Source organism: Acanthopagrus latus, chromosome 2 (assembly GCF_904848185.1).
Source record: "Acanthopagrus latus isolate v.2019 chromosome 2, fAcaLat1.1, whole genome shotgun sequence".
Lineage (NCBI taxonomy): Eukaryota > Metazoa > Chordata > Actinopteri > Spariformes > Sparidae > Acanthopagrus > Acanthopagrus latus.
The window spans coordinates 497,810-510,000 of NC_051040.1; the positions used below are offsets into that span (position 1 = coordinate 497,810).

General features: G+C 43.9%; 2 protein-coding genes across 13 annotated transcripts in view; both read left to right on the forward strand.

Moving 5' to 3' along the window:
- The window catches only part of abcg1 (ATP-binding cassette, sub-family G (WHITE), member 1), a 12,249-nt gene extending 6,784 nt beyond the window's left edge, over positions 1–5,465 (forward strand). Inside the window, exons 3-15 of the mRNA XM_037124758.1 lie at positions 176–293; positions 577–709; positions 884–934; positions 1,004–1,149; positions 1,348–1,471; positions 1,610–1,724; positions 1,980–2,125; positions 3,095–3,196; positions 3,311–3,479; positions 3,824–3,924; positions 4,082–4,240; positions 4,327–4,445; positions 4,782–5,465. Coding sequence (XP_036980653.1) covers positions 176–293; positions 577–709; positions 884–934; positions 1,004–1,149; positions 1,348–1,471; positions 1,610–1,724; positions 1,980–2,125; positions 3,095–3,196; positions 3,311–3,479; positions 3,824–3,924; positions 4,082–4,240; positions 4,327–4,445; positions 4,782–5,010 — 1,712 coding nt within the window. The 3' untranslated portion in view covers positions 5,011–5,465. The remainder of the gene's footprint in view (positions 1–175; positions 294–576; positions 710–883; positions 935–1,003; positions 1,150–1,347; positions 1,472–1,609; positions 1,725–1,979; positions 2,126–3,094; positions 3,197–3,310; positions 3,480–3,823; positions 3,925–4,081; positions 4,241–4,326; positions 4,446–4,781) is intronic.
- A 2,620-nt stretch (positions 5,466–8,085) lies between these two features.
- The window catches only part of LOC119033671 (olfactory receptor 52K1-like), a 126,517-nt gene continuing 122,411 nt past the window's right edge, over positions 8,086–12,191 (forward strand). For 11 of the 12 annotated variants that reach the window (XM_037124091.1, XM_037124059.1, XM_037124084.1 and 8 more), the window contains exon 1: positions 8,086–8,472. The gene's annotated coding sequence lies outside the window, so the exon portion shown is untranslated. Of the gene's footprint in view, positions 8,473–8,820; positions 8,892–12,191 lie in introns of those variants that run through there. The other variant, XM_037124151.1, reaches the window with a different exon arrangement.

Below are 12,191 nucleotides of genomic sequence, written 5' to 3' on the forward strand. Positions count from 1 at the left end.
AACCTGCAGGTGGAGTCTGTCTGAGTTCAGCTGGGTTCAGTTTGTGGGTGTTTCACTGAGAGTTTGTGTGAATCGAAGCAGATTGGTGTGAAACCCGAGGCGAGGACCGGAGGACAAAGAGCATCTCTGAGAGAACCTGGGAACCTGAAAACTGATTGTTTCTGTCCCGTTTTAGGTTACAAGACTCTGCTCAGAGGGATCTCTGGGAAATTCACCAGCGGAGACCTGGTGGCCATCATGGGGCCCTCGGGAGCCGGGAAGTCCACCCTCATGAATATCTTGGCAGGGTACAGGTGGGTACAGGTCAGCCGAGGACAGGAAGTGACATGATGACGTCATTAAGAAACAATCACAGCAGCTTCAGGTCGTGTTTGAATATTTAACAAATTCACTCTGAAATGTGTGTGTGCGTGTGTGTGTGTGTGTGTGTGTGTGTGTGTGTGTGCGTGTGTGTGTGTGCGTGTGTGTGTGTGTGTGTGTGTGTGTGTGTGTGTGCGTGTGTGTGCGTGTGTGTGTGTGTGTGTGTGCGTGTGTGTGCGTGTGTGTGTGTGTGTGTGTGTGTGTGTGTGTGTGCAGGGAGACAGGGATGAAGGGGGAGATCCTGATCAACGGTCAGCCCAGAGCCCTGCGCTCCTTCAGGAAGGTTTCCTGTTACATCATGCAGGACGACATGCTGCTGCCGCACCTCACCGTGCACGAGGCCATGATGGTACTCTTACTGCTCAATGGAGTACTTTTATTAGTACTGCGCCCATTTATACCTGCAGATAAAATACAACGACAGTAAATGAAAATACATAAATATCAAATATCTTCACAGACTGTGTTTGTCATCACGACAGTTTATGCTGTATTGTGCAGTATGTCTTGCACATCTCTGCAGGTTTCAGCCAACCTGAAGCTTCAGGAGAAGGTGGAGGCTCGCAGAGAGATGGTGAGTCCGACCCCGACTGCTTCCTGCTCATGTTGTGATGTCAGAGGTGACAGTCTGCTTCCTGTTCAGGTGCGGGAGATCCTGATGGCTCTGGGTTTGCTGGATTGTGTGAAGACCAGGACGTCTCACCTGTCGGGCGGTCAGAGGAAGAGACTGGCCATTGCTCTGGAGCTCGTCAACAATCCACCGGTCATGTTCTTTGATGAGCCCACCAGGTCACACACACACACACACACACACACACACACACACACACACACACACACACACACACACACACACACACACACACACACACACACACACACATTTCAGAGTCTGTCTTTGAGGCTTCAGGCTCTTCATCACTTCATGTAGCCAATAAATCAAGTGTGTGTGTGTGTGTGTGTGTGTGTGTGTGTGTGTGTGTGTAGTGGTCTGGACAGCTCGTCTTGTTTCCAGGTGGTCTCTCTTCTGAAGGCTCTGGCTCAGGGAGGACGGACCGTCATCTGCACCATCCACCAGCCGAGCGCCAAACTGTTCGAGCTCTTTGACAAGGTGACAACAAGTGTTATCAATCAATTATCAGTCATCAATAATGTCACATGGAATCAGATCAGAGACATTTTACTGCACAACATGAACTTTTACTGTTCATACTAACTGTGTGTGTGTGTGTGTGTGTGTGTGTGTCAGCTGTACGTCCTCAGTCAGGGTCAGTGTGTCTACAGAGGGAAGGTCTCCAGTCTGGTTCCGTACCTCAGAGAACTCGGACTCAGCTGCCCCACCTACCACAACCCTGCTGACTTTGGTGAGACCAGCCAGAATACACAAGAGTACTCACACAGAGTACTACAGTACATCTGAAGTACATATGAAGTACATGTACATCACATTTGATGTACATGTACTGTAGTGGAGTAGAAGTATAAAGATCATATAAAGTGCAAATACCTCAAATGTGACTTAACCTCAACCTGTCCCTGTGTGTGTGTGTGTGTGTGTGTGTGTGTGTGTGTATGTGTGTGTGTGTGTGTGTGTGTGTGTGTGTGTGTGTGTGTGTCAGTGATGGAGGTGGCGTCAGGTGAGTACGGGGATCAGATGGTCCGGCTGGTGCGAGCTGTGCAGGACAGGAAGTGTGAGAAGGATTATCAGACTGAACTGAATGGAGACACCAGCCTCCACCCGCTCCTGTGGCAGCGCACAGAGGAGGTGAAAAACAAACGCACCACACATCACACAGCCCGGTCATTATAGAGACAAACCAACAGGAAGGATCCAGCTTGTTTCCTCCAGCACAGTAACAGAGTTCAGGCTCTGACATGGACTCAGAGTATCAGAGTAAAAAGTCTCCCTCTGAAGGACATTTGTGCTCAAAGCTAACTGAAGCTCACGTCATATTAATAGAATTCAAAGACTATTAAAGTTAAAGGTAGAATCAGTAGGATTTGTCCCAGCTGTTCCTGAACGCACCACAAAGACAGTTGATTGTTGAGTCTCATTCCCAGGACGTCAAATAGACACATGTTGGGTTGGTAAAGCGTCCCGAGCAGCAACAAAGAGAGAAAATCAGAAACTCTCTGCAGATACGAGACACTAACACGCCTTTTCTCCACATTCCAGCCTCCCTCTCTGTCTGTTTACGGCTTCTTACGGCTTTTACGTCTTTGTCTCGTCTCGCTGCGTCTGATTGGTCCACATCAGTCTGCTGATGTTGGGAAATAACAAGAATCCAGAATTCACCTCAGATGCATCAAACTAAAGTAACGAGGCTGTTGTGAAGCTGTGAGGAGGAGAAAGTTCAGGTGTAGAGAGGAGAAGTCACACAGAGACTCAGAGGACACATACAGGAGACATGTACTGAAGGACAGTAATGAAGTATTTGTACTTAATTACTTCTCACCTCTGCCTGTCAATCAACTGATACATTATATTGTTCCCAGTTTTTGGAGGCTGTTTGTCCTTCAGAAGGGAAAATGAATTAAATCATGAACCAACATAAATTCTCTGAAGTCCCTGAATCAGTCACATAAACTGATATTTAATTTGGTCCATTAATTAACAAATCAAATTAAATTTCTTCATCACATCGAAACAAAATTGTGTGTGTGTGTGTGTGTGTGTGTGTGTGTGTGTGTGTGTGTGTGTGTGTGTGTGTGTGTGTGTGTGTGTGTGTTGCAGGAGAGCTCGTCCTCTGAAGGCTGTCACAGTTTCTCAGCCAGCTGTATGACTCAGTTCTCCATCCTGTTCAGGAGGACGTTCCTCAGCATCCTCAGAGACTCGGTGAGGAAACACAGCGACACCTGCAGCACACACACACACACACACACACACACACACACACACACACACACACACACACACAGTAACACATCCATGCTCTGATTGGTCGAGCAGGTGCTGACTCACCTGAGGATCTCCTCCCACATCGGGATCGGCGTCCTGATTGGTCTGCTGTACCTGGGCATCGGGAACGAGGCCAAGAAGGTTCTCAGTAACTCAGGGTTCCTCTTCTTCTCCATGTTGTTCCTCATGTTCGCTGCTCTGATGCCCACAGTGCTCACCTGTGAGTCTCTCTCTCTCACACACACACACACACACACACACACACACACACACACACACACACACACACACAATATGTAATATATTATAAAAATATTAAAGTAGTAAAATTTACTTCCATCACAGTAAAAATACTTTTAACACATTAATGCATCATTAATATTGTAATTACTATCATAATACTCTCAACAAGTACTTTGACTTCTGATACTTTAGTTACATTTTGCTTTTGATGTTGAATCTTTTAATTTATCTGGAAAGAAAAAACAAATAATAATAAAACAATGAATAATTCTTGTAGTATCTTTGTGAGTTCTGAGTTCTGAGCATGTGTTCGGGCTTCAGTTCCTCTGGAGATGGGAGTTTTCCTGAGGGAACACCTGAACTACTGGTACAGTCTGAAGGCGTACTACCTGGCGAAGACGATGGCTGACGTCCCGTTCCAGGTGAGCTGACACACGACAGCTCAGACAGCTGAGCGAAGATTTAACAAGTAAAGATGAGTAACACTCATTCACACGTTCACGAGGTGAGAGTATCAGTGGTGGTTTGATCCGTTCTCTTGGTGAGCTGTACGTCAGTACTGTTCTGGCCCGTTTACAGGTGGTGTTCCCGGTGGTGTACTGCAGTATCGTGTACTGGATGACAGCTCAGCCTCCTGACGCCGGACGCTTCTTCCTCTTCCTGTCTCTGGGGGTTCTGACGTCTCTGGTGGCTCAGAGTCTGGGGCTGCTCATCGGAGCCGCCTCCACCTCGCTGCAGGTCAGCCTCACTGAACTCACCTGTATCGGCTGACGCTCAGGTGTGTCCACCTGTCGTCTTCATGCAGGTGTGTTTGTTTCCTGCAGGTGGCGACGTTTGTCGGTCCAGTCACAGCGATCCCTGTTCTGTTGTTCTCGGGGTTCTTTGTCAGTTTCGACACCATCCCCTGGTACCTGCAGTGGATGTCCTACATCTCCTACGTCAGGTGGGGGCGCTGTCTGATTTAATAAGTGCAGCTGTGAACAGAGAGAAGAAGAAGAAACACTCTTTACATTTCTAACATCAACAGAATGAAGTTTTGCATCCACTGAACAGAGAAAAGCCTGCGACGCTCAGTGAGAAGTTGTCTCCAGACTTTTATTCTCATCCTCATAGAGACGAGATGATCCACTCTTAAATATTTGTTTTTATTGTATAATGTTTTTCACACAGCGTTTGAGTTGATCTTTTGTCTGAAACAAGCAGTTTTAGCTTCACTGTTTCAATTGAAGCTTTCTTCTGATTGGAGACATTTCATCAGCCGCTCCATGTTGTGTTCCAGGTACGGTTTTGAGGGTGTTATCCTGTCCATCTACGGGCTGGACCGGGAGGATCTTCACTGTGATGAAGACGACACCTGTCACTTCCAGAAGTCTGAGGCCATCCTAAAGGAGCTGGACATGCTGGATGCCAAACTCTACCTGGACTTCATCGTCCTCGCCATCTTTTTCTTCTCTCTGAGGCTCATCGCTTATTTTGTTCTCCGCTACAAACTCAGCGCTGAGAGGTAGACCGGGACCAGGACCAGGACCCGGACCAGGAGAAGATCTGAGCGGCAGCATCCACCATTTAGGACAAAACCTTTAGGCCAAAGTTAGCGTGTAGCAGTGCAGTTTGTCTACATGTGGATCTACTTTGGCTCGCTGTTTAAAAACCACGAAGAGAGCACAAGTTAAAGGTCTCTGAGTGTCACCAGAGGACGAGGTGAGGACACATCAGGTCCTGCAGGGACAGCAGCTGGTCTCCTGACTCCTGCAGGTTTAACTGTGCCACATCAGACTGTCTCACTATCCAACGAGAATTGGAGAACACCTGATTTTTCAGAATAAAAGCATCTGCAGACTCTGGACACTCATGATTCAGGACAGACTGATTTAGTTCCACTCTGAGGTGAAGACACTCTGTCCTCGCTGTGTACATCAGACTGTTTATGAGACCAATTCTGTCTTGAATAAACTTGATTTTCTCCCACAGTCCTGACAGAATTCTTATGTAACATCCTGACGGCCTGCAGCCACGTTAGCAGCTCTGAGACGTTTAAAGAGAATCATGTTGCACCACACACAGAAGTGTCTCTATTATTGTGTCCACTCCATTCCCATCAGCCAGCTGCCTGAAACATGAAACAGTTCAGAGTTCATCCATCAGTGTAGTTCAGCCTGGTAGTAGTTTGAACAAACGACATTTCCACCCCTGGAGAAATGTAGTTTTAGCAACTACTTATACTCATTATACTCAGTGTTAAATGTTGTATGTGGCGGGGCGGCTGTAGCTCAGTGGGTAGAGCAGGTCGACTAGTGATTGGAAGGTTGCTGGTTCAAATCCCAGCTCCGGGCTGAGCTGCATGTTGAAGTGTCCTTGAGCGAGATACTGAACCCCATAAGTGAGGCCCTGTGATGAGCTGCGACTTGTCCAGGGAGCACCCTGCCCTCGCCCTGAGGCAAGGCTGGGACTGGCTCCAGCAGCAACACCCCCCATGGAAAGGGACAAGCGGCTATGGACAATGACATGACATGTTGTATGTGGAACAAAATTTAATAGCCTACAAAAAATTCACATGCCAGCAGAAGTTTTAGCAGAAATATGCCTCTCAACTCGAGATGAGATGAGCTCTGCCTTCCTTGGCACAAAGACCCGCCCACTCTCTGAGTGCTGCCAGGGCGAGCCAATCAGAGGCAGAGCATGTCATGACATGTTTCATGCCTTTTTTTTCTTTTTTACAGAAAAATCAAATAACATTTATACTATATATTATTATATATCATATATAGGTTGTTAAATAAAAAGTATTTCATGTTATTGGTCAAAATTGTAGTTTGTATTGTATTGTAATTGAGTAGTTAAACTACAAAAAATGACCCAAAAAGTAGTGGAATTACTTGATGCAGCACAAAATATGAATGTAGTTTAACTACCAGCAAGTTACAACAAATTGTAGTTAAGCTATATAGTTCAAGTCTCCCAACACTGTATATATATTAGTGTTATAGGTATAGGACCTATACTATAGGTAATGTTATACAGCATTATATAGACATAAACAAGGAGGAAAAGACTCACGAGGAAACAAAATGTTCTGAATAAACTGAAAACAAAGAGTTTCAGAAACATCTCAAACAGAAAATCCTGCTTTTACTGAACCCGAACTGAACTACAGAGTCAAAGATCAACAAGTTCTCTTCTTTATTAAAACATGTTGAATACATTTACTTTAGACACTGGGAGATGTCAGCAGCTTTGGCATGGATCACAAAAGTCATCAGCTGTCACAACGTTTCCTTTCACGTTAAATAAATAAATAAATAAATAAATAAATAAATAAATAAATATGTAAATAAATAAATGGATATATAAAAAAATACATATATGAATAAATAAGTAAATGACTGAATGATGAAGAGCAGTGGATTCAAGTGATGTCGTCGTCTACAGCTGCACACTGGTTCATGTCACAGTCCAGCTCAGATTAAGGTGACCGATGACCTTTGACCTCCAGAGGTCTCCACGTCAACTGTGACCTCATCAACTGTGACCTCATCAACTGTGACATCATCCTTTCTCTGCTTCCTGTTTTCAGTTGTGTGTGTGTGTGTGTGTGTGTGTGTGTGTGTTACTTTATACAGTGGTGAACAGAGAGATGACAAAGTACTGATCCGGTCTGAACTGGGTCATGAATCTCACACATGATGTTTGTTTATTAAAGTCAACAAACTGACAAATACTACTACACACTTTGAGTCTGTGAAAAATTTCCCTGAGGAGACAACAAAGTATATTCTATTCTATTCAAACCTCATGCAGTTTAGTGTTGAAGCTCAGTGAACTACATCGTCTCATCAACACAGCACCAGAACCATCATGGAGCCGACTGGGTCAGAAAAGGTTCTGAACAAGATGAATGTCACAATAAATCTGTGATCCTGACAACTGCAGTTCTGGTTCTGTGAGAACGTCACTGATGTCTTTATAACGATGTATTTTCCGTCTGATATTCCAGAAACATCGTGTGATTCATGACACGTTCAGACAGGATCAACACCTTATCATCTTTCTTCACTGCCAGACAATGGAAGCAAATCCAAACCATAATCCAAATTAAAATGGATTAACAGAAATGCCTTTTCATTTTCAGAATATAGCTGAGGTGATAAAGAAAAGGATGTTTGAGATTTAACCATCAAAAGATGCCCCAGCAAATTGTTACCAAAATGTAATTTGAAATTAATAATAATAATTATTATTATTAATAATAGATCATCCAAACTGAATTTTCATTTCTTCTTTAGGTTGCTCTTTTTATGACACTACTAATAATTAAACAAAGAAGACAATGCATTTTCATTTTCATGCCCGCCGCCATAATTCAAAGCTGAAGAAGAAAATTAAAATCTAGTTTGGATGATTTATTATTTTTTTAATTTATGAGTCAAAAAATGAAGAAACATTTCTATTAATCCATTTTAATTTGGATTATGGTCCAGATTTGCTTCCATACCAGACAGAGGTTTGATGCATGACGGGAACCGGAAGGGGCGCACTATTTCAAATAATCCTGATGTTTTGATTGGCTCGCTGTGTGGTGACGACATGACGAGTCAGGTGACCTGACCTGAGCCTGAAAGCGCCAAAACCGTCAACATGAGACATCGAAGAGTGGCGGACGGAAGTGGAAAGCAGAAACCAGCGGCCCGTCAGAGACCAGCGGCCCGTCAGAGACCAGAAGCCCGTCAGAGACCAGAAGCCCGTCAGAGACCAGCGGCCCGTCAGAGACCAGCGGCCCGTCAGAGACCAGAAGCCCGTCAGAGACCAGCGGCCCGTCAGAGACCAGAGACCAGAAGCCCGTCAGAGACCAGAGACCAGCGGCCCGTCAGAGACCAGAAGCCCGTCAGAGACCAGAAGCCCGTCAGAGACCAGAGACCAGAAGCCCGTCAGAGACCAGAGACCAGCGGCAGGCCGGGAGGACGTGTTGGCGGGTAGGCTACTAGCTAAACAGCCTCACAGTTTATCTTCGCTTTGCTTTCTTTATTCTAGACGCACAGTTTAGTTTGCTGTCCCACACACGCAGGCCTGGCGCCGGAACAGTGTGATCGTTTTTAATTTACACCAAACCTCATTCACAAAGTCAGTGTTTTATCGTAGCCCTCTCTAGATGTCTTAACACTGACTTGCACAGTGAATAATGGTTTATTTTAAACAAATCCAAGTTAGTTGTTGTTAGAAAAGTGAAAATACAAACCAGAAGGTTTTTGTGAGTTTCTTGTTGTTTTTTCCCCTCTTGGAATCATTTGTGTTTCCTGACAGTTAAATGATTGAGTCTGTAAATGGAGTCTGGTGGATTTGGCGAAGAGCTGCTGTTTCTGGTTGAAAAATGGATGCTACTGTTAACTAAAAGGTGTGTCGCTGTTTGGATATATTCAATAATGTCAGTCTGACATCTAGAATAATAAAAACCTGAGCAGGTAAGTGAAAAACAAGAACTTTGTGGTGAAGGTATTCACTGAAGGATTTTTCCTGGCTGCATGGTTGTCATTGATTTAACCAGTGCAACCCATGCAGTAGGTGTCGCTGTGTGATTGATTATGAATCAACAGCTGTAATAATGTAAGTACCATTGAGCTACATGCTGCAGGCTATGTGTAGCATGCTAATCCAAGAACCACATCTCAGTCCTGTTACAGTCAGCCTCTGCTTTCTCACTGTGTGACGGTTACAGTGGCAGGCTAATGCTAACAGGGTCTCTGTTATCTTATGATTTGTCACAATTGTGTATTGTGTATTTTTCTCTATTAATACATTACAACCCACATGAAGGCCGGTTGGGTCAATGAGTCACGTGTCCTTAAGGCAGGAACACACCGGCCCAACCGTTGGACGTCTGAAGCGTTTGGAGAGACTCGGACGAGGTCGGTAACAAACGTGTTCAGTGTGTTCAGCTGCGTCGGAAGCTTTCGGAGCCGTGCGGATGTTGTCAGCTCCGATGGAGCATGTGAAGTCTGAGGAGGAGGGCTGTCGGATGTCTGAGCCACTGGATTCTCTGATCGGTTGTGTGCCAGCTGAATGGCCGTTCTGATTAGCGGTGTGCTAGTGAATCAGCGTGGTGTGTGGGAGGGCAGAATACTGTGTGCGCTTTGTTTTTCTATGCACTCCGTTCCATCATTCCCTGTTTTCATGTTTTGTAGTACCGGCTTGAGAATAGTTAGTATGTCCATTCAGGACCAATTAATCTGTGTTTGTTTGGTAATGCCTCACTGCATGTTTAGTATGCAGCTGTTTTTATCTGAAATAGTTAAGTTTTGTTTTAAAGAGAAAGTAACGAGAGTTGCGTGCATAAGCCTCGTTTACAACTCGCAACACAAGCGCCACCCGCTTATTGCATCTCGCGCAAGTGCAGAATGTACATGCTACTGTGCAGCAGGCAGCGCGTCGAAGTGGTGCGTTTCAATGCAACTTCTCTGCCGAACGGGTCAGACAAGAGGCAACAGAGCGGTCGGAGAGTGGTCGGATAAGGGAGCTGGACATCTGGGCGGTGTGTGGGGGGCTTTAAGGACTCTGTTAGGACACTCCCACCCCAATGTAAGGACACTCCCACCCCAATGTAAGGACACCCCCCACACATAGTTTAAAGCCTGCATAACACGATAACATAACAGACAGACAGCTTCATAACTTCCCTCATAATAAGCGGGTCATCCAGTAATTAAAAGGTTGCTGGTTTGAATCCCTGACTACCCCAGCTGCATGTTGAAGTGTCCTTGATCACGATACTGAGCCCCAGATGTTCTCCTGATGACCAATCAGCTGCTTGCATGGGGTCCTCTGCCATGAGTGTATGAATGTGTGTGTGAAAGCGATTTGAGCGTCAGTAGGCTGGAAAAGAACTACAGAGGTCAAGTCATTCTAGCACTTCAGCTCTTTCAGTCAACACTGTGATAGTATTTAAAATGATGCAGTGTTTACAGTGATGAGGTGGACCAGGGCCTAGCACCCTGTCCATCCCTGGACAGTCGGAAACCTCAAATGTTCAGTGTAGAGTTTCTTGCAGAGTGCTGACAATCTGAAATTCATTCCTAGTAATGTTGGAAACTTTTACAAACAAACAAGTGATTCAACCATCTGAACCGGCTGCAACGTTAAAGTGATAAACACATGAATCCATCATTATAATCCAGTGAAATAATATTCATTGAAATTATTTTGCTCCTTGTCTTTTAGTATATTTTGATGCAAACACATTTAATATGCTCACTAAAGTAACACCTGGATGCAGGACTTCTACTGATTACAAAGTATTTTTATACTGGTGTTGTGCTTCCTTCACTGCCAGAGCACTAATGTTGAGCTGTACTGTGACCAGCAGGTGGAGCTGTTTTCTCACATCAGCTCACCAACCAAATGATTGTGAGAGTAAATCTGTAAGGAAGTCACTATATATCTGCTGATTTCATACACCATGCTGGATGATTATTGTTTATAATCATGGAGCTGCTGTTGTCATGTATTGTGGTTGAGATCCTGACCCACTCAAACATCCTCTCACTCCCAGAGAGGGAGGACAGACAGGATGACAGACTGTCATGCTGACTTCTCCTCACCTATACATATATTTATTTATGTATTTATTTTTGGGGCCTTTATATGGCTTTATTGGCAGGACAGATATGACAGGGAACAGGATGAGTGAGAGCAACAGGACAGGACGGAGCTGCTGTACATGGGACGCCTGCGCTACCAACTGAGCTAAACAGCACCCGGACTTTAGATTGCCTACAAGTTTCCAGAGACAGAAACTAAATGACACGATAGTGATGAAGACAAAGACATGTGAGTTAAATTCATGTACTCTAAATCACGTCACATTATCATGTTAGTAAACAGCAAGCTGCCTGACTCTCTCTGCCTCGCAGATGCTTTGAACTGGGCAGAAGTTTGATGTTGAGTTGGTAGGACAGACGGCTTGACAGTGACTTTTAAATATATTGAATTATCATTTTCACCCCCTCATATAAGATACCAAAGACACTGCTACTACATTACAACTATTCGGTCCTCTAATGTTCCTTTAATGGGCTTCAGTGTCGGAGAGTCTTTTATTCTGAGTGATGTCCAGTGAAGGATCAGTTTAGTTGTCAGACTGTGAACATCGTCAGACCATTTCAGACAGAAAGAAACTGATTGATTTGGTTGTAAACTTTTTTCTGATGTTCCTGTTGTTGGACAGTCTGAGGCCATAGATGACCCGTTGAGCACTTTAGACTATATATATATATCTCTCTCTCTCTCTCTCTCTCTCTCTCTCTCTCTCTCTCTCTCTCTCTCTATATATATCTATATATATATATATATATATATATATATATATATCTATATATCTATATATCTATATATCTATATATATATATATATATCTATATCTATATCTATATATATAAATATAAATATATATATAAAAAATATATAAATATATATATATATATATATATATATATATATATATATATATATATATATATATATATATATATATATATATATATATATATATATATATATATATAAATTCATCTTGACTCTTAAATAATGCTGGTGATGAAGCTGGTGTAGGCTAATAGGCGAGACCCAGGCAGCTTCAGGGCCTTATTGGCTTTAGGCACCTGGCAGTTGACAGCAAAGATCTTTGTGTAACAGCTGATAG